The 23,359-nt window shown below is 45.8% G+C and overlaps 1 protein-coding gene across 1 annotated transcript in view; it reads right to left on the reverse strand.

The window, feature by feature from the left end:
* Positions 1–437: 437 nt before the first annotated feature.
* Positions 438–23,359, reverse strand: part of LOC146870820 (1-phosphatidylinositol 4,5-bisphosphate phosphodiesterase delta-3-like) — a 28,300-nt gene continuing 5,378 nt past the window's right edge. Inside the window, exons 2-5 of the mRNA XM_085644645.1 lie at positions 22,895–23,175; positions 18,225–18,413; positions 10,387–10,671; positions 438–506 (exon numbers count right to left, since the gene is read on the reverse strand). Coding sequence (XP_085500771.1) covers positions 438–506; positions 10,387–10,671; positions 18,225–18,413; positions 22,895–23,175 — 824 coding nt within the window. The remainder of the gene's footprint in view (positions 507–10,386; positions 10,672–18,224; positions 18,414–22,894; positions 23,176–23,359) is intronic.

The raw sequence follows: 23,359 nt of genomic DNA on the forward strand, positions 1-23,359 counted from the left end.
CGGTGGTATTGGCCACCTGATATGCTGCCTGGGCCTCGCTGGTGAGTAAAGGGGCCAAGAAAAAAGGCCATTTCTCTACCAGCCAGCCACACGCCAAGGCTGCTCTTACAAAGTTTAGGAGGAATGCGTCGGGATCTTCGCCCGCCACATATTTCTGTAACGACACCCCCGCTGGAGCCATATGGAGGGGTCTGCTGCTTTGGGGAGGGCCGGCCACGGGGTCCTTTATCGCTGCTTGTAAACCGTCCAACTGGGCCGCGATGGTGGTCTTGAAGGTATCTCGGTCGGCTTGGGCGGACACGAGTTGCTGTTCCACGACCCATCCCAGTTGTTCCTGGCCTTTTATGATGTGTTGTAGTAGCTCGTCCATCTTTGGGGTACAGATGGTGTTTAGGTTGCCCGCATTCTCCACCACTTGTTGCGGGATGGAAGAAGGCTCAGAGACTAGGGTATCGGTTGAAGGGGGTTTTATTGTTTTGTACAGTCTTTTCTTGTGCAAATATGGCCTGTAGAAGGGAAGGGGGATGTCGTCAGATGGCTCAGGATTGGCACGTTGGTAGTGGAGTTTCCTTCCACCGCTTCTCCGGTCCAGGATGTCGGGTTAGGGCTGCCGGCGGTAGAAATCCGTCCCCGTGATGCGTGGAAGAGAGAAGGGAGATGGTGTCAGTATATGGTTCGCTTATCAGACTATAGTGAGGGGAGGGGGAGTGAGGACATACACCATGCCTGTTTCCTACTATAAGTGTCAGGGAAGTGAGGGTACGGGTACCGGGATAGGAGTCTCCCTAGGGTTTCTGTACGTTATGCCGCCCTGCCCAGCCCAGGATACGAGCCCGTACCTGCTGGTGCCACGCTTCTCCAGAAACGTGGCGGGGCGAGTCACCGAACCGTTGGCCTCCTGGCTCTGCCGCCTCCGTCCTCGTCCTGGCTGCTGCTCTCTCGTCCGGTCCGTAGTCTTCCGTTCTCTCCTCTCCGAGTGCTCGCGTCTCTCTCTCCTCGCCGACTGTATTCGTGCACACCAGGCTTCTGCTACTTGCGTATTTAGAAGGCCGTCCTTCCTCGTCATCATCACCGGGGGTGTGTCTTGTGCTGAATTCGTCCCAATTGAAGTAACAGGACTCTTCCTTGCCTGTCTCCGTCCCGATGTCCGATCTCCGGAGTGACAGTTCTGGCTGCTGAAGGTAAAGAGGGGAAAAGGGACAGTGCATATCGTCAGCACGTAGGCTGGTTTCCTGGTCAGTCCGGGACGCCTCGTTACAGTAAGCCCCTAGTATATAATAGGGTAGGGGATTAAAACTACCTCTTAAAACGCGCCACAGGGCGTGTTTGCACACGTCACCTCAGACCCCGTCCCCTCCCTTCGTCACTGTGTAAATACGCCCTGTGGCCGTTTTAAGTTGGGAAATTAAGTCCCCTTGAATCCTGAGGGTCCCTAGGGTCCAACTAGCCCACTAGGTACCTCCAGTAAGCGCCACAGAGCTGCGTTGCAGAGAGGTGTAAAAAGTGGCACTGCCTGGACCACCTCTCTGCAACACAGCTCAGTGGCGCTTACTGGAAGCACCTGGTGGGCTAGTTAGCCCCCAGGGGCCCTCAGGATTGAAGGGGAATTATTTCCCCAACTTAAACGGGCCATAGGGTGTGTTTGCACACGTCACCTCAGGCCCCGTCCCCTCCCTTCCCCACTGTGTAAACATGCCCTGTGGCCGTTTTTTAAGTTGGGAGATTAAGTCCCCTTGAATCCTGAGGGTGCCTAGGGGCAAAATAGCCCACTAGGTACGTCCAGTAAGCGCCATTGCAGAGAGGTGTAAAAAGGGGCACGGCCTGCACCACATCTCTGCAACGCAGAGCAGTGGCGCTTACTGGAAGCACCTGGTGGGCTAGTTGGCCCCCAGGGTCCCTCAGGATTGAAAGGGAATTATTTCCCCAACTTAAAACGCGCCACAGGGCGTGTTTGCACACGTCACTTCAGGCCCCATCCCCTCCCTTCACCACTGTGTAAACGCGCCCTGTGGCCGTTCTAAGTTGAGAGATTAAGTCCCCTTGAATCCTAAGGGTCCCTAGGGTCAAACTAGCCCACTAGGTACCTCCAGTAAGCGCCACAGAGCTGCGTTGCATAGAGGTGTAAAAAGGGGCGTGGCCTCAGAACACCTGTCTGCAACGCAGCTCCCTGGTGCATACTGGAGATACCTGTTGGGCTAGTTGGCCCTCAGTGACCCTCAGTATTGAAGGGGAATTAATTCCCCAACTTACAACTGGCCAGGGGGCGCGTTTGCAGAGTGCTGCAAGGAGGGGGCGTAGCCTCCGGCGCGATGCCGGTCTTTTGTTTATTTTATTTTTTTAAGAAGGAGGGCTGTGTGGCCCCCCCTTCTTTTTCTAATTTATTGGCCCTGGGGACCCCATCCCCCAGGGCCTGCACACAGAGGTGTGTGGCACTCGGCGGGCACTGGTGGGTGTAACACAGCATTGGGCTCAGCCAGGAGCACGCTGTGACTCTCAAGTGAGTTTCCAGAGAGTAAAATAAAAAGTATTACACATCCGGTGGTGGATGTGTGTTTTATTAACCGCGAGGGGGTTTCTTGCATAGTTTGGTCGAATTTTTGTTGAATCTCCTTTGAATGGCTTGGTGTGCGTGTGTATTAAATGTGCCCGTCAATAGCTACCCATGTTTGTATAAATAAACGACAAGGGTGTCTACTTGGAGAGTACCCACCGGCGGGGGCGCCGGGATTAGGCACGGTAGGGCGTCAGACACGTCAGAGCTTCACTAGCGGTGTAAATACATTCCACGTGGATTCATTGTATGCATAGTCGCCTTTGAATGAATATAACGCAAATCGTCATGGTGATAGGTACATACGGTTTGTCCAGCATGTCCTAGGTGTTTCTATAAATATATTTTTTTTTAAATAATAAAAAACAAAGGCCGGCCCTGGGGGATGGGGTCCCCGGGGCCATAAGTGGCCTGAGGAGGGGGGCAACGCAGCCCCCCTCCTAAAGAATTTTTTTTTAAAAAAGGCCATGACCCGGGGGTTGGGGTCCCCAGGGCCGATTAAGGCCTTGGGAGGGCCAAATTTATTTTTTACAACAAAAAAAATTAGGGGGGTTCCCCAGGGCCAATAAATTAGAAAAAGAACGGGGGCCACACATAAAATAAATAAAAGACCGGCATAGCGCCGGAGGCTACGCCCCCTTCCTGCAGCACTCTGCAAACGCGCCCCCTGGCCAGTTGTAAGTTCAATACTGAGGGTCCCTGAGGGTCAACTAGCCCAACAGGTATCTCCAGTATGCGCCAGGGAGCTGCGTTGCAGACAGGTGTTCTGAGGCCATGCCCCTTTTTAAACCTCTATGCAACGCAGCTCTGTGGCGCTTACTGGAGGTACCTAGTGGGCTAGTTTGACCCTAGGGACCCTTAGGATTCAAGGGGACTTAAACTCTCAACTTAGACATCCCTGGATGTACAGATAAACATTACTAATAATCATCTGACCACTACACCCCATAGAAAGCCAACCGCAGGTAATACAATATTACATGCCTCCAGTGCACACCCCTCCCATCTTATTAACAGCATCCCCTATGGGGAGATGCTACGCATCCGTCGTATATGTAGTGAAGAAGAGGATACACATATTAAACAGATGGAACGCCGGGAGCGGTTTCTAGCCAGAGGGTACAGCTCAACAGTAGTGGATACAGCCATTAGAAAATCCAAAGATAAGGCCAGAAATGACTTATTACAATACAGGACCTCCAAGACAAACAAAGTTAATACCAATGTGAGGGAGACCAGTTATCTATAAGACTTATTTTGGGTTTCTCAAAACAGAAAAAACAACTGAGGAACTATTGTTAGGCGTAACTGGTCCATAGTAAGGGATGATCCAGTCTTAGGCAAGCTATTACCTAAGAACCCCTCTATAACTTTCCGCAGAACTTCCAACATGTCAGATTCATTGATTAGCAGCAGTCCTGAGGACCAAAGTAAGTCCAATTGGTTGCAAGCAAGAAAAGTTTTTTTTAAGTGTACAGTATGTAAGGCGTGCCAGTATGGGGTGAATACTACCACTTTTACAACAGCGTTCAGTGATGCAATACATGATTTTAAGCAACATCTTACATGTAAAACAGAATACACGGTATATATCCTTGAGTGTAGCTGCAAACTAAAATATGTGGGAAGCACCAAACTGGCAGTACACAAAAGAGTATTACAACATATGAGAGCCATTACAAATAAAGATCAGACCTACCCGGTAGCCAGACATTTTCTGGAATGCCATGGCAGTAATTTAAAATATTTCTCATATTATGCCATAGAGTCAGTCCCCATGCTGAGGAGGGGAGGAGATCGAGAAGGTAGACTCAGGCGTCTAGAAACCAAGTATATAGTAGAAATGGATACCAAGCAACCTAACGGTTTGAATACCACAGAGGATTTACACACATATCTATAAATACTCTAGACCATATCTAAATTCTTGCCCAATAGTATTTTTATGCTTGGTTTTTATTACTATTTATATATATTTATAATTAATTGGTTTTATAGGCATTTATACCAGGAACAATCAATTTTATATTCTAGTATTTATGGATTTATTAACTTTAATTATACTTATATTTATGAATTTTAGGTTGACAAAGCTGTAAATTATTGATATGGCTTAGTGTGTTACCAAAGTGGTATTTAAGTATTCATTATAAACAGCTCAAGGCTCTCATATATATATATATATATATTTTGCTCTAAATTATCGATTATCTTTCTTCCCCTTTTGTGCAATTTACAATACAAATAGACGGTAAAGCTTAGAACAATTTCTATCTATTTCTCTGTATTTAAATAGATATTAATTATGTTCATCTCCTTGTCAATGTATAACCTTGCACCCCACCATTACTGAATCTTTTCTGAAATTTTTGAGAATTTTTTCAGAATATTTTCTGTTTTTTCTGTATTTTTTCTGTATTTTCCCTGGCAATTATAACTGCATATACTAGCACCATAACATTTATTTATGGAGTATACAATAGCATAGCATAGGGACTTTTTAGTATTCACTATTTATACTTATTCTTAATGGGTTTAGTTTATATATTAGATTTTATCACAATAGTAAGGGATACACTAGCTGTTTTCACATTAACACCTTTTTGTATAATTTTAGGTTTTATCGGTATTATGTATTTATATATATCACTTTTAGAGACTTTTTGTATTAATTGTAGGTATTTATACCATTATGAAATTTTTATCATTGTGATGTTTAATTAACTAACATTGTTAAACATAGGATATTCGCCATGCAATATACAAACATTTTTTAGGAATATAATGAACTCTATGCATTTAAGCATTTACAATGCCATTAATACTGAAGTATTTCTTCTATGCCGATTGTGAAATCCTGAGCACTAGCACTTTAAAAGGGGTAGCACTTGTTCATTCGTGTCATGTAATCAAGGCTGCGTTGTCAGCCGAAACGCGTCATGGAAATATCTGGTGACAAATAAACAAATATTTCTGCACAATTTATGGGTCTTCACTCGCCTTTGTTGGAGAGATTCATCTGGATTTGCGAGAGCATGCGGACATATATATATATATATATACATATGCATAACCAATAAAGGCATAAAGAAATAGCAACAGATCAAGCATTTCTCACTATTAAAACATAAGCATGATTAAGAAATATTAAAAACATTCATGCCAAACAGTGCTGCGAAGTTAGTTATTTTCAAGAGAAGACAGTCTGCATCAGTATAGGTTGACATCAGTGGGGCAGATTCAATGAAAGAGAGCAGTAGGTCAATGTTTATGAAGAGTTTAGGGGGTGGTAGGGATGTGGAATATAATAGCTCTAGATGCTGAAGTTTGACGAGATATTGATTCCCATTTGTTGCCAGTTCATGCAACCTCGTGCTGCATTCTATCAGTGACACTAGACTCTATCACAATACAGTGTTCTTGTATCCCAGATCTGTTTACCCGATATGCATGGCTACGTTAAGCCGCCTTGATTTCAGAAACTATTTACAACCTCTGGGTATCCAGTCTCTCGGGGTTTATGTTGCAGTGCCTCTGCATCGTCTACTTACAGCCTTCTTTTATGTTGTCTCACACACTTTCACAAAACCTGCGGCTTACAAATGATTCATTGTTTACAAATAGGATACATAGGATGCGTTCCAGCATAGAACCCTATGATGCTGTAACTCTATGGATTAAACAATCACCTCTACCTGCTGTTTGTTGCTGGAACTATAGTCCCCTGTACACAGCATGAGCAGTGATGGCAGAAACGGAGTATGGGGTCCATGTCTCATCTGTCTTGATGATGCTCATCATATTATTGTGTTTGTTCGGATGTTATCAATTTGCTCAATGACACTGGGGATCCTCTGTTCCAATCTTGAGCTTTCATTTTGTAATCCAGTGGAAGCGTAGTCCATCTGGAATCAATGCTACAGGTTCTGAATTGAAGCCCAGGCCTGGGGCAAGGAGTCCTGGGTGACACAGGGTTGCTTGGTAGCCTCACCAAGGACCCCACAGATGTCTTAGTGTTGTTGAGGGGAGAACACCAAGACACTTCTCCTCCCTGCCCTCTGACTTCCAGCTGAGCGTTGGTAGTGGCACCGTTTGGAAGTGAGTTCAATATCCTCACTTAGCCTAGGATTTAAAACAACAAAAGTGATTGGTCGAATAACTACAAACGCCCAAACCACTGCCACTTGCTCAGGCCACATTACAGTCCATCATTTTATTGTCCAGTGTGCCGCTCCAGATGGGGCGTAATGACATGGAGGTCGGTCTTGGCCCAGGTCAGTATTTACCTCCTTACATCTTAGCCTGTCATGTGGCATAGCTACCCTTCAGGGAAGACACCTATAAAACCTATGTTCAAGACTAAGAAATTATTACATTTACTTATTGCTGTGTCATGTGGTGCATATAAAATATTTACCCACAGTCAAGGAGGGTCCAAGTCAACAGCCTCCCCCTCCGCCTTGTTTCCAGGGGTAGTTCTTTCTTGGGGGCAAAAGGGTGTTGCCCCTCTACTAAAAGCAGCCACAACTGTATAATTACAAAATTCCCAAGTCTCACTCCCGACGTTTTAATGGACAGGTCTCAGATGGGCAGATGTGTGTGTTCTGTACATCAGGGGTGGAGGCAGGGCCAATCTTCTTGTCTAGCAAAGCCATGCAGCTGAAGTCCAGTGTGCATGTCGAGCTGAACAGGTTTCTGACTGTGTCCAACCCGTCATGTGCACTTCGGACCTCTCAGACCCATGCTCTGTTTGCAGCCAGGGTAAAGAAAGCATAACTCTCTAGTCTCCCGTGGAGCGCTGGGCTCACCTGATCACACCAATCCTGACATTGCTTTTATGCAGCTTCATGAAGAAAAAGCATGAGAGCAAAGCCTGGATTGGCTGTAGTCAGGCTGATCTGTCCCTGCAGTTCCGTACTTGGAGGCAGTGTAGGGGCTGGCCAATTAAACAACATGGCGATCACTGTGTGGCTTTATGATGAAGCCATGCGGTGATTGGTTATGTTTCCTTAAGGATGATGAGCAATGCTTTTTCCTTGATCCATAGCAGTCGCATTTTGTCTGGGGTAATTTCTTGCCACGATAGAGGCATGGAGAGCTCTCAGCAGCTGTATGTCTCTCCTGTCACTCCGCTGCAACCTCGCTATGGAAGGGACATGCCCCTCTGCGCCTAGTGTTAGAGATCTGTGGCGTGTTTCATGCTGTTATAATTTTAAAAGCATTGAAAGTGTTTTGTTTTCACATAGTCTAATAAAGCGCAGGAACATCCTATTTCCCTTCCTGAGTCAGAGATATAATGGTCTACGCACTCTTCTCACTAACTGCATGAATATTACTTCCCTTTCCGAAACAGTAATGAACATTTCGAATGCGTTCTTTGGTTTCCATATTTAACATTCCTACATTTATAATTATATTCAACTGGTGTTGCATTCATTTGAGCACTCTGCCATATGTTTAAAATGCCAACTTCACAGAGTGCAGGAACACAAACTTTTCTTGAAATGCTATCTGTGCTCTTTGCTAACCTTGTCGGATTTTACAAATACCCCGAAAGCAGTCCCAGGATGCTGGTTTCCAGACCAGGGAAGACCTGTCTTGACAGTTTGGGCTGGACTGTTCCGATGAGGCACAGGGTGAAGACTGATTTGCATATGGCTGGGTCTGAACTTGGATGGCGCAGTGAGCTAAAGTGAGCTAAAGAACGATGATGGATTCAACCCAGATCTGTGACTGGGGGTGAGTGTCTGAAAAGTTTCAGCACTCCGTCCATCATCTCCTGGTGTTACCTCTTAGTTTGAGCCTGGGTAGTGCATGCGCTGCTCTGTGAGGAATGCTGTATTAGAGTATGGAGTTGAAGCTCCGCTCACTCTCTGCTCATATTTGTCATTGACTTGTGTCATTGTCCTTCATAAAAGCTGGCTTCTGATTTGTTCATAGGATTGTTTGTCCCTCTTTAGTACCACCTAGTCTTCATTTGTAACCTCACATGAGGACTGGCCCTTTTACTTCTGTTGTAACATGGTATGTCTTATTTAGTCTGTAAGTACTATTTTCTTTAATATGTTTCTCCTACTGCAGGCACAACATGCTTTTCTGCAATATTCAGCACACCGTGCGTGCTTTAACTTTCCAAGCAGCCCAGGACAACGGCGGCCCAATTTTCGAAGTGAAATAGGCCTCACATTTACATGACAGAGTCTTTTATTTATGTGTTAATTATCAAAACAGAAATAAAAGGCTTTGCCATTTACAATGTCACTAGCCTAAACTCTCGCACATGCGAGACCTATTGCATTGCAAATGCTTGTTTATCTTGCTATACTTCATGTCCCGGTGAAATTGTACTTAAAATAATATTTCAGCGAGCTTTTCAAAGTAAGTTTCACTGAACACTTGTTGCCATTTTTCAAGCCAGCACAATTACTGAGTCACATTCTCTGCATGATTCCAACCACAGCTCTTTTGTGTGTTGTTTAATTTATGATCATTTGTTGATTCAGTCTGTGCATCATCTTATAATTTAGACAGACATTTCAGCTAATTTTATATTTTAACCGGTGGCATGTGGTCAGCTTGCTATATTGTTTGTGTTCCAGATTGATTAACAAAGTCAGCATAAATACAGTAGTGAGCCAAAAACCCAACTTGGCGACAGTGAGTAACATATCAATGCGCCTTGCTTGGCAAACAAGAAATTGGAACTGCATTTTGGATTTTCGTCCATTTATCACATGAATTGTGCTGGAAATCGTGCAAATACAAACCAATTTTTATTCCACCTCCACTCCCTAGCCACCCCCACTGAGAAACATCGAGCTGACTCACGAGGCTAAATTTATTTGGTCTTAGTCCTCGCCACTTTCAGATTTAACCAGCCACCACTGCTTGCTTCTAGTTTTAGCAAAAAACGCAAATCAGTAAAGTCTGGCTGGATTACAATTTTACAATTTCATTTGGATGCTGTTAAAAAGTTATCCCACAACATCCCCTTTGAAACAAACCCTACCTGCCCCATGTCTAAAACTTCCTTAAAGACAGGCCTAGCCAGTGACCTACAAAGAGCGGTCTGTTACACGAACTAATGAGGAGCAACTTCTGCAATGGTCTTCCTGTCTGTTTATCGCCAAGAAACTCTTTGGGTGTATACATTCAACTAACCTAGGAGACTACTGACAACCCTGTTTAAAGCAGCGCTTAATCTGAGCCGGTGGTTTCCTGGGCTTGGCACCGGCACTTAATTGTCTCTTATGACAGTGTGCCATATTGTGGCCCTGTTTATCTAGTTTAGAGATCAGCACAACAACAGTTGTTTATTAATTCAATATACATAAAAAAATGGCAAACATATGTCTTCAAGCAATTCTTATAGCTATGGGGCCTAGAATAGTATGAATCGTCACATTTGTAGAAGTGTGATGGTTAGTAGTTGTGTTGGTACTGTCATTGGCAGCGTGTGTGTGTGTGTGTGTGCGTGGGTGTGTGTGTGTGTGTGTGCCCTTGTTATTTTGCTTTACCTATGTGACGGATCCCAGGAAGCTATTTTTTGTAGGTTTCTATCAGAGTGCACTAAAAGCAACAAAAAATAGACTGGGAGTTGCATTTTGTGGTGAAATACAGTAATTACAGTGTTTTTGAGTTGCTCAGCTGCTACATTTGTTGGGTAAAGTGAATGCATTTCTTGTATAGTTCAAACTGAACATTCAGTCACCTCCACGCACTTGGGTGGACTGATATGGATTTAGTGCTCGTGAAAGATGCCATATACACAGCATTTATCCCAACACTGAACATAAACCAACAGCAGTGCAGACGTTGCACGCTTTTGTGCTTACCCCCTGGGTGCTGTTCCTACGGTATATCCCAAGAGTGGCCGCCTGCCATCGGCCCCTACCTTTCTCGTTCAGTTCGTAGGTCTGGATGATCCTACGGGCGTTCTCCAGCGTGGCACTCTCGCCCTGGTCCCGCAGGAACTCAAGCAGCTCCTCCACCGACAGCACACGGTCCTCCCCAAAGTAGAGCTTGAAGATCTCCTCCAGCTCCAGGCGCTTCATTAGCAAGGTGCAGAACTCCTCAATCTCGTGCTCCTCTAGCCTGGCATTCGTGGATCGATCACATGTCTGTGGGCACAGAGACAAGCAAGAGATGAATTGTATTGAATAAGGCTGTGAGAAACACTTGAAATTGTATTTTGTGTTTGTGTTTTTAGCCTTTGCTGCTATTACCCCCAATTTTTAATTGCGCCGAATTTACTCTCTTTTAAACTTTGACAGCACTTTCCCGATAGTAGTGTGTCCTCGGTCCGCCACGGCTTGTGCCGATTGAGCGGAGGGACGAGAAGGCGTTCCACTTCCGGTCTGCCGGTTTGCCTACCGGAAGTGCAGTTAGCACACCAGCATTTTCAACCAGCCTTCAGCCCTACAAAAGGCGGGGCTGGGCAGCGGACGCGCGCAGCGGCACGCCAAAGGCAAGCCCATCCGCACCAGACCACTGCCACGACCCCTGCCTTTTATTTTTTTATATACACTCCACTCTGTTTCCTCCTTTAATTTAGTAAGCCACTGAAATGACTGTTCAAATACTCAAGTCAGGAGTTGAAAGATCTTAACCACTTATCTCTCAAACATCAAGCTACACAAGAAGTTATAACTACAAGTGGGGTGCAAAGAACCTTATGTCCTAGCATACCAGCTCCCCCTAATGAAACGCAAGTAACATGTAACTCCATACTAAAATCTCCAAACCACTAAAAGCACTATATTTCAATGCATGTTCCATCCCCAAACACGCCCTTGAAATATAGAGTCTCATTGTCTCGGAATTACCAGATATCTGTTTTATCACGGAAACCTGGTTGCACGAGCATGACTCTCCAGACGTGGTCACTGCTTTTCCTCCACAATACAACATTATAAGAGTGGATAGGGAAAAGAATATAGGAGGTGGCCTGCTTATAGTCACTACTCCGGTTGTGAACATCACCTCTTTAGAAACCATAAGCACGAATAAAATGGAACTATGTGTCTTTAAAATGGAGGGTCTGTCAGGAGGAACATGGAGAGGAGCTTTAGTATATAGACCTCCCGGCCCCAAAAATGACTTTCCATATAAGCTACTGGAGCTAATTGCTCCACATGTATTAGCCTCAGATTTTTTCCTTCTGTTAGGAAATTTTAATTACCATGCGGAATTATTACAGGACCCAGACACAGATCAGTTAATTTCTAGTATTAGCACTCTGGAACCAGTCCAATTGGTAATCGGGCCCACTCATATTGCGGGTCACACACTTGACTTACTGTTAACAAACTCTAAAGAGGTTAAGGTTGAGTCTCCTCTACCATTATTATGGTCGGACCACAGCCTATTAAAATGTGTTATTTTAGACCACACCATCAACACGGTCCCCAGGAAAGAATCAGTTTGGCGACGATCCTGGCGCAAAGTCACCTTACCTCTCTTTACTACTCACTTAAGTCCAACCCAACCCAGTCTAAATGATAACATCGATCTAAGAGCAATTTCCCTGGAAAGAACAATAACTAATGCATTGGATAAAATTGCCCCTCTCACTAGAGTTACAGTTAAAACCCGAGCTACTCCTTGGTTCACGGAACAATTAAAGTCAGCAAAGCTCTCCTGTAGGACTGCGGAGCGGAAATTGAGAAAAAGTAAAGACCCAATAGACCGTGAATCATATAAAGGTGTTCACCACAAATATATGGAAAATATAAGACAAACAAAAAAATGATTTCTCCTAAATCGTATTGAGAAGGCAGCAAACTCAAACAAAGAGCTCTACCAAATCTTAAAAGAATTCTCTACTCCACCTGTTCAGACGCAACCCTCTACCTCTCAGGACTGGATAGATTCCCTCTCCAAATTTTTTGATGATAAGATCATAGCAATTCATAATTCCTTTCCCCCACTAGCTGCTATCAATGCCCCGGGAAATCTTTCCATAACTGCCTCTGATCCTCCTCACATTTTGGAAGAATTTACCCAATGTAGTTCTGAAGAAGGGACCAAAGCTATTATAAAAGTAAAATCCGGCTCTCCTACAGACCCCCTGCCACCAAGAATTCTTCCAATCATAGCCCCAGCGTTGTTAGACAGCCTCACCGATTTATTTAACAAGTCATTGTCAAAATCGGAAGTTCCTACAATATGGAAAACTGCTAGAGTCAGGCCTATTCTAAAAAACCCTACTGCAGACCTGAAGCTTCTTTCCAATTATTGTCCAATATCGTTGCTCCCCCATTTCAATAAGATGCTCGAGTCACTGGTCAATAAACAGTTTGTTGCCCATCTTGAGAGCCAGGGACTGCTAGACCCCTCACAAGCGGGTTTCAGGGCAGCCCATAGCACTGAAATAGCTCTGCTGGAAGTAACTGACAACATCAGACTGGCATTGGACAGGGGGCAGTCATCTATCCTTGTCCTGCTAGATCTATCAGCAGCGTTTGACACCATCTCCCACAGTATTCTTGAACGTCAGCTCTGGGAGATTGGTGTCAGGGGAAAGGCTAACCGTACTACGATAGTACAGGTGGGCAATACCATCTTGTGTAGTAGATCTGTCAGGATGGGAGTACCACAGGGCTCTATTTAAGGCCCGACACTTTTCAAGCTTTACGTGACCCCCTTAGCCAAAGTGATTAGATCTTATGGCTTTGATGTCGTGTCGTATGCCGACGACACTCAGATTCTGATCACTCTTGGTCCTGATCCAATGGAAACTAAATCTCATTTTAGGAACTGTATATCTCACATTGAGAAGTGGATGTGCACCAACCACCTGCAGCTAAATGGAGGAAAAACCGAGATAATGCTCTTTGGCAGGGCTTATGAGCACTGGTCACATGACGGTGGCCCTTAAGCCTTGGCCCCTGTCCTACTCCAACACAGACGGCGCGTAATCTTGGCTTTCAAATGGACAATAAATTGTCAATGAAAGACCACATTAATAAGACAGCTCCTGCTTTGGCATCATGTGTAACTTGCGCAAAGTTTTTAAATGGATTCCGATGGAGGCGAGAAAACCCCTAGTCCAGGGACTTATTATCAGCCGTATGGACTACGGGAACGCCCTGCTGGCATCCACAAATAAACACCTTCTTTCAAGGATGCAGGTTCTGCAGAATACTGCAGCAAGGTTGGTACTCAATCTCCCACCAAGATCCCCATCGGCACCCAATCTGAAACTCCTACACTGGCTGCCTGTGAGGAAACGAATACGCTTTAAGATTCTTTGCTTAACGCATAAGAATATGTACGTGAAAGGTCCAGGCTTTTGGGCCAATAAGTTAAGCTGGTATCAACCTGGCAGAACTTTGAAATCCAGTAATCTAGCACTCCTAACATCTTCCAGAATTCGTACCACTACTAATGGAGTGAGATCTTTCTCCTTCCTTGCTCCGATGTTGTGGAACAAACTGCCCCTGCATCTACGTACCATAAACGACCATAACTGTTTTTGTAGGAAGTTAAAGACATGGCTGTTTGACATCTAATTGCACCAAATCTATTTCATCTCAGTCATCCACCAGTGCCATGTGACTTTCGAGTGATATGTGCGCTAAATAAATATTCCATGATTTGATTTGATTTACCGTGTACTGCAGACTGTGTTAAGGAAGACCTAGCGCCTAGAGTCATACTGGCTGCCTTAATGAGGAGTAATGGGCTTCAGTGTTGGCAAGGTTTGTGATGGAGCGTTTACTGGCTGGGGAGAGGGGGCAGGGTGGAGGTGCTAATAATATACAGTGCTTGGGGCACGGTTTTCAGTATTTTATTCCAAAGCAGGTGCCACACAGCTCCCTTTCCTCTTCAGAAAGTGTTTACAAAGGCCAGGCTGCAATCGATATAGGACTCTGCAAGATATTCTGCAAAATATTCCAACACCAGGATTTTGTATCAAGCATCAGACCGAGCCCAGGCCTCTCCAAAGTGGTTTGGAGTGTCCTCGCCAAGACACTTTCAAAGTAAAAATCGCAGGTGAATGCATTTAGGGACAATCTTCCAAATATACTATCTGACAAGCAACAAGTTTACCAGGAAATTTGTAGAATATCCTATCAAATATTTCCATATTTGAGCACCTTGTGCTGGCACATGCCCGCGAGAACATTGCGAGTCCCAAGTTCTGTGATCCCTGAAAGCAGTCCCCAGGCCCACGTGGGGTTTTGTAGGGTCAGCTGCAATCTCAACAAGGCCCTTAGACCCTCCAGTAGGCAGGGTTTCCCTATATCCCCTGTAACCTGTCCAGCTCTTGTAGCTGACCCTACTTCTCAGGGTATTAGAGTTTCCCAGTATCCTACAAGGCCTTCTGGCCTTAAGCTTCGACACTGGTTGGTCCAACACAAATCACATGCACTGCGTGCAACAATGCAGTGAAATCTAAGAGCACACGAGAGAGCAGAACCAGCCTCAGATGGATCTAGTCAGAGTGGGAGGCCCTGACACAGCACCATCACTGTGGACACGATCTGTGCAGATGTGCCTGCGAGTGGGAAGCCTTTGTTTACAAGATCACTGGATGGGAGGAGCTGCAGCTCAGATAATGTGCTGCAGAACACCTCTATGGAAATATATTTACCCCTAGTGATGCTAATGAGGAGAAAACCAGTGTGGTGGCCTTTAATATGCCATCTCAATGCAGCGGTGACCTGAGTTAGCCCACACACTGGAACCAAAAGCAGCCCTGGTAAAAATGCTCCAACCAGCCCCCTCCCATAGTTTCCTCGTCCCTCGTGCAATCTAATTTCATCCATCCATTCTCTCTCTCCTGGCTGGATTGGGATCAAAGATAGGCCCAGGCACAAAGTGGCCCACATTTGCAGATTGCGCCTTTTCCCAAAAGAATGCTTCAGTGTTTTACGTTTTATAAAAAAGAAGGGGGAGGTGGGTTCTACATAAGAGGCTTGTTTTCTTAACTTCACTGAGATAAATATTGCCAGGACTCCGTGCACGGACTAGTTCACACTGGTGAGCCACATCTGAATATAAGTGAGGCCACTTGTGCTCAAGCCCCCTGCTCCTGCTCAATATGCATACATTAATGACCGGCCCAGGGAGAAACTGGAAACGACACCACCCTGGGTAAAAGGGAGGTTATAGAGGCCATCTGCCTCCAGAAAGGCTGCTCAGGTGGCATCTGAACAGCACAGGCACAGCCCAAATTTGGCCAACACGCTGGCCAAAAAAAGCAGCCCACAGCTTCAACTCAGAGACTGGACTATTGCCCAAGTGCCCGGACCAATCTGAGCCTGCTTACCGGGGAAATGCCTGGTGGAATAAAAGGCCTGTCCGGCCCTGCCCACTGTGATGTAGTTTTTCAGACTGCCAAACCTCTAAAGTTACAAAATCTAAATCTACCTTCTTTAGAGCGAGCAGGCGTCCCGAATTTGCCGGGACAGTTCTGCTTGGCCGTCTTTTGCCAGCAGGTCTGGTAAAGTTTAACACTTTCAGCAGAACACATTTTCTTCTTACAAAGAGGCAATACTTGAACAGAGTCCGGCCCTGCAAGGCGGGGTTGAACTGCACCACACAAAAGTTCGACAGGCCTCAGTAGCAGAACCAGATACGCTGATTCGTCATAATGCTGGAGGTAGCAAAAAAGGCACCACCACACCCCTCCTTTCCCAGCGACATCACCGTCCGGGCTGACTGCTTGTCCCAGCTGTGCCTTTAACTGTCTCATATTTACTACTGAGGAGAAGGCGGAGGGACAAGCTTTGGAAACTATAAACAAATATGAATCTTTGTGTCATGCTCACTTTCTGTTCCTGCTGCTGTTGAGTTCATGAACCACGAGGCCAGGAGCAGTAAGCACAGTGTCAAGACTGCCACAGGAAAAGCCAGGTGTACTGGTTGCTGCCCAAGGCTACACCTAATTGACATCCATGAAGGGTCAATCAATTGGCAGAGTAGAGGATAAGGCATACGCCCAGGGGAACTGAAAGCTTTGTAAGAGAGGAGGTGACAGAAAATAAGGAAGGTGTGAAGTAGTAGAAGTCAGGACAGAAAGAGGGAGATGGAGCAAGGTAAGGGAAAAGCAAAGTACCTGAAAGACACAAACGAAATCGGAAAAAGGCGCTGAAGTAAGAGATGGGTGGAGCAAATTAAAAGAAGAAGATATGTAAAAGCCTTGAAACTGTGGGTTTTTGGGAAGATCAGCAGAGGAGTGGAAACTTTGAAGAAGTGGAAGGCAGGTATATAAAGGCAGGAGCCTCTAGAGGCCAAAGCAAAGGATGTGGTGAACGAGGGCCTTCAAGCAAATCGTAAATTAAACATTTCACCACACGTCGCCATTTATAATGCTTCATAGTAAAATATGTTCAGATCGTATTAAATCCGTGGAGTGAGATAAAATGGCACTGCACAGACGTGTTCATAGGCACTTGCAAATATTCCTATCCCAATCCTTACACAGCCTAGAGGAAAGAAGGTCGGGGAGGGTGGGCGCCTTCAAGGGGATGAGTGGAGGCTGTATGTAGAGAGCAAGCGCCTTGAAAAGGAGAATTAGAGGCTGATAGAGATAAAGTGCCTTGAAGTGAAGGATTGGAGGCTGGTACAGAGCAGGCCCATAGAAGCAAAATAATTAGCGGTAGGGGCATGGCCAGTACCTTGAAGAGGGGGATTAGAGGCAGGTGGAGACAGGCGCCTTGAAGAGGCTGGTGGGGAGCAGGCGCCTTCAAGAGGCATGAATAGTTGATGAACGGTAGGTGGAGCACAGGCTCCTTGAAGCGGAGGATTAGAGACAGGTGGAAAACAGGTGCCCATCAAGAGTCTTGGAAAGGTGGGTTGGCCAAGTGGGAGGTGAAGAGGAGGTATCTTCAAGTGTGTGAAGAGGAGCATTTGAAGAGAGTGGGTGCCTTAAAGAGTCCAATGGGCGCAGCGCTTAGTTTGAGCAGGTGCTCGCAGGTGGGGCCCGCCAGCACTAATTTTTGGGGACTCGTACTTTTTTTTTCTCGAAAAACTTTGATACAGAACAAAAGAGAGAAAAACACCTAATGGAGAAAGAAGGAGAAATGGGATTGACGGAAAAATAGTGACAAAGGAAGAGGTTGAGATGAAAAAGAAGCTCTTAGAGTGAGATAAAGAGGCAGATTGTGTCTGGTGGTGGATTAAAAAGGAATCAAAACAGCAAAGCAGCCTTGGTATTTTGCAACCTGGCCTTCGATAGCACCAACTGCAAGCTTTTGAGCAAAACTTTGGCCCCCAGGATGTGTTTTTTTCTGCAAATTAAGCACAGGATGGGCGGAGGATTTAATATTGATGAGATAATTAGAAACGGACAACGGGTGACCAGAAAGCATGGAGAATTGGCAAAAATATGAAAGCAGGCTTCAAAGAGGTGTAAGAAGTGTCCAGCTATTCAAGAATGGAGAAAAGCAGTTATCGTTGAAAAGGTAGGAGAAGAAAAGTGGTACCATAGATAGGTGAAGGTGGGCAGAATTTAGGGAAAGCACGGAGAACAGGTGCCATATAGACGTGAAAGGTTTTAAGGATTCAAGCAATGTTGCAAGGACAAGCGCCATGGTAAGAAGAAAGGTTTGAAGGCTTCAGGAAAGGTGGGGAGGAGAGGTACCCCAGGTGCACAGCACTGCAGACAGGCAGGAGGATAGCATGAAGGCAAGGAGATAGGACAGAAGACCGGCAGAACAGGTACCTTGAAGAGGCGGAAGGCATAGTCATCGTCCATGTCAATGTTGATCATCTTGAGCATGTTCTGGATTTCCATGAAGCTCATCTTGTTGTCCTTGTTTTCATCAGCCTGATTCAGGTAGTCCCTGATCCAAATGCAGATGCGATAAGGAAAACTAACGTACCAGCTGTCTTCTTGCACTTGATCTTGCACCTACCACCTCACCAACCGTACAGCACAGAGATTGTACAAGGCATCACAATGACTACTCGAGGCATCCTTCTGGGGTGACCTCTACTCAGATAGCTTCAGATGGAAATAATACCTGCTAATAGTATATAGACGCAGACAAATGTAGAAGAAAACGAAATGATCATCTGTAGGATTGATACAGCCCTGGGACTATGTACCTCCTTGGCTGTATACCTCTATCTGTGAGGCAGGTTTGCTCTAACCTGTACATGGCACAGCTTACATCCTAGTTCTATGTGCATCTTGTTCCATAAGGACACAAAGCATTTCTGTTACAGTCACAGTCACATGATCTCATGCAGTCATGGTGTTTCCATACTGGTCTACGGGCATGTTTATCTCCTAAAGACAAAGAAATCACACATACACACCTGGTGGGGGTGATACTCTAGAGGTTAATTTACAAGTGTCTGTCACAACAGAGAAAACTCACATCTGTACACAAACATATATCTCTAGGAGGCCTGCAAACTCCACACTCAATCATGTTCCCCATGTACACATTCTCTCTCTTCTTGTGGCTCGAACGAACTCATGGTGAGGTAACGTTCCATCCAGTGCTTAGTTTGAGCAAGTGGTTTCCGATGCTCGGCACCGGCACTTAATTCTCAAAGGCGGCACTTATGACAGCCCACCACATGGTGGCGCTACTTGCTAATTGAAGACAACATAATTCACACACACACACACACACAAACACACACACACATACAATCTTTCTCTCTCTCTCAATATACATTAAAACTGTATACCTGATGCTCAGGCCTTTCTCATAGATTTAGGTGGTATGAAATAGTCCAAATTGTCACACCTGTAGGTGTGTGATGGTTAGTAGTTGTGCTGGTCTGGCATTTGAAGCGCTAGCAGGGGCCATGGGAGGTGCAAGCTGCAGTGGCCTCCTAAGAAAGACCCTGGCTCTTACTTTCATATAAATTAAGCACTGATTCCACCTCTCCTCCACCATGGGAAAGGGCACACCTCCTCCTTTCCTGGGGTGCTATACACAGAGGTGTTATACACCTACTCTGGGAGGTATCTCTAAAAAGGGTGCGGCAACAACTAATAAGTGCATCTCCACCTGAGTTCACCTATATGTTGTTCTAAACCAAGACTGTCTGTCAGGAGTACATTGGGACCTTGGCATTGGCTATGGGCCAAAGTCTATGGGAAAGTCCTACTGGAAATCTGTGGTACGCCAGGGTCCTACCTGGGTTCCTGAAATCACCCATTTAGGTTGGTAGCTGTTGAGATGGAAAAGTCCTCTCCATTGTAATGGCCATATATCCTTGCCATGAGTGCCCCAACTGTATTGATGTCTGGATCCCTTTTGCTGAATTTTGTTGCAATAGGCAAACACGGGCCATGCGTGTGCGCCATGACACAGGCTTGTTTCAGGGATTGACATCTTGTTTGACCGGGAGGGGTGCCCAAAGCGTTACCCTCATAGTGTTGAAAGGCTACTGCCCTTACTATGAGTTAAGCGGCACGAGCGCAGTGGTAAAGGCATACTGTGTAGTGATCAGTAGACGTGAACAGTTCCTTTTTACCTGTGTGACTGGAGTGAGGCCTACAGGTTCACTCATTTAAAGTTCCGCTTCTGTGTGCTTAACTCACCCTTGGCCTACATCGGTTTGGTGTGTAGTGCTGCGCAGTGCATTTGTGATGTATGTGTGCCTGAGAACAGTACAATACAGGGCTAATGCAGTACTGTGCAGTGCATGCATGTTATATGCATGTGTTGGGTGTATGTGTGCCTGTGAGTGATACAGTACATGGCCGGGTTCCATTTTGGGAGACCTAGGGCTTCATGGTTAAGCATGAGGAGAGGAGGTAGAGGAATCCCCCCCAACAGATTCATGGATTTCCGCATTCTTGTAGGCTGGGTGGGACACACTGGAGAGAGGGTTGGCCAGTATCCCCCGGTATACTTCAAAGGGTGATCTTTGATTCAGAGACATGTCACAAGGAAGGAGTCTGATAAGAGAGTCATAAAGAGTCCCTAGGTTAACAGTTTGATACACATATCACTGTTGCTGACATCCAGGTGTGAGTCCCTCGTCACTCCCATTGCCTGCGTTGTAGGACTACCAGCTTTGGAGTTGCTGCTGCTGTGACAGGCTGCTTTCTGGAGAAAGATGGGGCAGAGGAGTGGGCACCTCAAAAGAAAGCAGATTCCCAACATAAACCTCAAAGACTCAGACTATAAATCACATTAGGGTTTTGGAAATGGACTATAAGAAGAGGAGCTTGATACCCAATACATTTTCAACTGCCAAGCAGCCAGTCGAGCTGTGTTTGGAGGAGAAGCTCTGCAAGACGTCTGCCTGTGACCAGGACTAGTGGCCAAGGTCTGCTAGTCTTCCAGCTGGGTGAGGGGACATCACCCAGGTAATCCAAGACCACTGGACCCTGGAGCACCAGCGCCTGCCTACTTACTAATGACTAGTGTGCCCTGTGAGGGAGAAGAGAGCATTGGAGGAAGCGAGGTCCAGTGGAGAACCCTGTCGAGTCGATTCCTCAGTGAGGTATGAAGAATTGGCTGCGGCACTGATCAAGTCATTGCCTAGATGCAGGGAAAGTTGGCAACCCGCGTATGCCAGGGGAGGACAACTATGAAATGAGTTGTGATCGTTGCTGCACCAAACAGGTTATCCCTTTTGTGCACGAGGAACCGGAGACCCAATATACCTGGAAGGGGCCGCGGTGAGGAGATTGCTGTACCGAGTAGGCCATAGCTTGTGCGCCGTGGAAAGCCTACAACCCAATATGCCAGGAGGGGCCACCATGAAAAGACTGCCATGCAGAGTAGGCCATAGCTCATGTGTGGTGGTGAGCCGGAGACCCGGTATGCCAGCAGGGGCCACCATGAAGAAATGTGCTGTGTTGTTTGGGTCAGAGTCTGTGTTCAGTGAAGAAAGGGTGACCCCGTATGCCAGAGGGGGCCACCGGGACCAAGCAAGAAGTGTGACCTGGTCAGGATTGTCACCGGAGGAGAGAGGCCGCTATGCTGACCCCTATGGGCCTGCACTGTGACTGAGGAGTAGCATCAGGACTTTTACACTCCCCCCTCCCCGCACCATCGTGGGAAGGACCAAATAACGTACCCAGCTTGGAGGAGCCACAAAGAACCTCTGGTAGCTGCAGCTTTATTGTCAATCTCATTTGATTGCGTCTAATTTGCTACTTTCAGTCTGCTTCTTGTGTGTGCTCCTCCTCTGGAGGATAACCTCTTTATGATCCTTTTGATTGGCTGACTTGTTTCCTTCCTCTGCTCACATTTAGGGAACTATGTTTTCTTTTTCATTTGGTACACTGTAACAGCACATGTGTTTTATAGTTCTCTCCCTCATTTGCTGCTCTCTCCCTCTCATATCTCACATATGCTGTGTTGCTCTTCACCCCTCCCTGCTTGTCTGTAAAAACTCAGCAAAATGGATGGTTTTGCTGTGGTATGGCTGAAGAGCAGACTTTAGGAGTTGCATCCCATATATTCCATCAAAGGACAGATTTTGGAACACAATGGCTGTTATGGAGGTAGGGGAAGGGTCACTTGCTGAACTCAGCCAGCTGGCATCTGAGGCAGAAGGGGTACTTAGCATGACACTTCTCCCTGAAGCCCAAAAATCAGCTAACTGGGCCTCTACTGGGGACCACACAGTTGAATCCTGTGCAAAGTAAACTAGGCCTTGGCAAGCATCCCTCTATACCTTCTGACACCTCCTTATTCTTTTTTAAATTCTGTTCATAGTAATATATCGTTATTACAATCTGATTGTGTCTTGTAAACATATTTAGTGCCGTATTTTAGATTTGTCATATAAATATTAGAAATGGGATAAGTAAGGACTGATAAACGTAGTCTTACTTTTCATGGATGTACCGCATGGACAGAGTAGACAATTTTGCATCTCTGAAAAAACTAATGTCTCACTATTTGAGAGACAGCACTTTAGTTTGTCTGCTAATTTGGGGATACTACATGGAGGATGTCAGGATTCAGGACCTGGGTGGCCTCGGACACGCAGGTATGTCCCCTTGTATCACAAGAAGCATGCTGTAGCATCAGCTACCGAACACCATCCTGCATTGTGCTGGTCAGAACATCACTTCTGGTCACAGTTCTCAACACAGAAGGGATATGCACTCAATCCAAAGAAGCAATTAATATGTCATGATTACACTGTGCATAAAGAGCAACTGAAGCACTCTTTTGGCAGAGTAGGGATAGGTGACGTATCCACCTACTTCTTGCCCAAAAGTCTATTTATTGTAATACTGTTCCAACAGTTTTTCCCTAGTGGCTTTAAAGTGCCATTTGTCAAATATATAAATATGAGTTGGTTTCATTCTTGGGAGTGACGGAATTGAGACATCTACTTTTCCAACTCTATGGGGCCATAAATTAATGAGGTGTAACACTAATGGACCCATCCACGTCTTACCCAGCATGGTGCTGTGAACAGGCGCCATTGCTGCAAACAGTGCAAAGGATATTGGTCGAGTTTTTCACGTTGGCTCATGGCCTCCCCTCGCTTCATCAGTTTACTCAGGCCACGGATCCATTGCTGGGCCTCCATCTCGGTTGGGGCAGCGAGATCCAGGTTCCGGCGCTTGCCCTTAAAGGAGATGGTGAGGCACTGCTTCTCAGGAAAGGTGTGACCATACTTCTGCAGCCCCTCGGACTGGTGTCCCTCCCGGACACCTTCAATATGCATCACTGAAACTGCAAAGAGATGAAAGAAAGCATGGATGTGAGGCCAACATGTGTAGTCTTTTGTACATGTGCCTCAACCTTTCAATATAAACATACTTACTATGTAAATTTGACCTAAACGTTTGTATTGTCCTAAATCCCACCACTCATAACCATTTCCAGATCCACACGAACCCCAAGGCCACCCTTAGAG

This window comes from Triturus cristatus, chromosome 1_1 (assembly GCF_964204655.1).
Source record: "Triturus cristatus chromosome 1_1, aTriCri1.1, whole genome shotgun sequence".
Taxonomy (NCBI): Eukaryota; Metazoa; Chordata; class Amphibia; order Caudata; family Salamandridae; genus Triturus; species Triturus cristatus.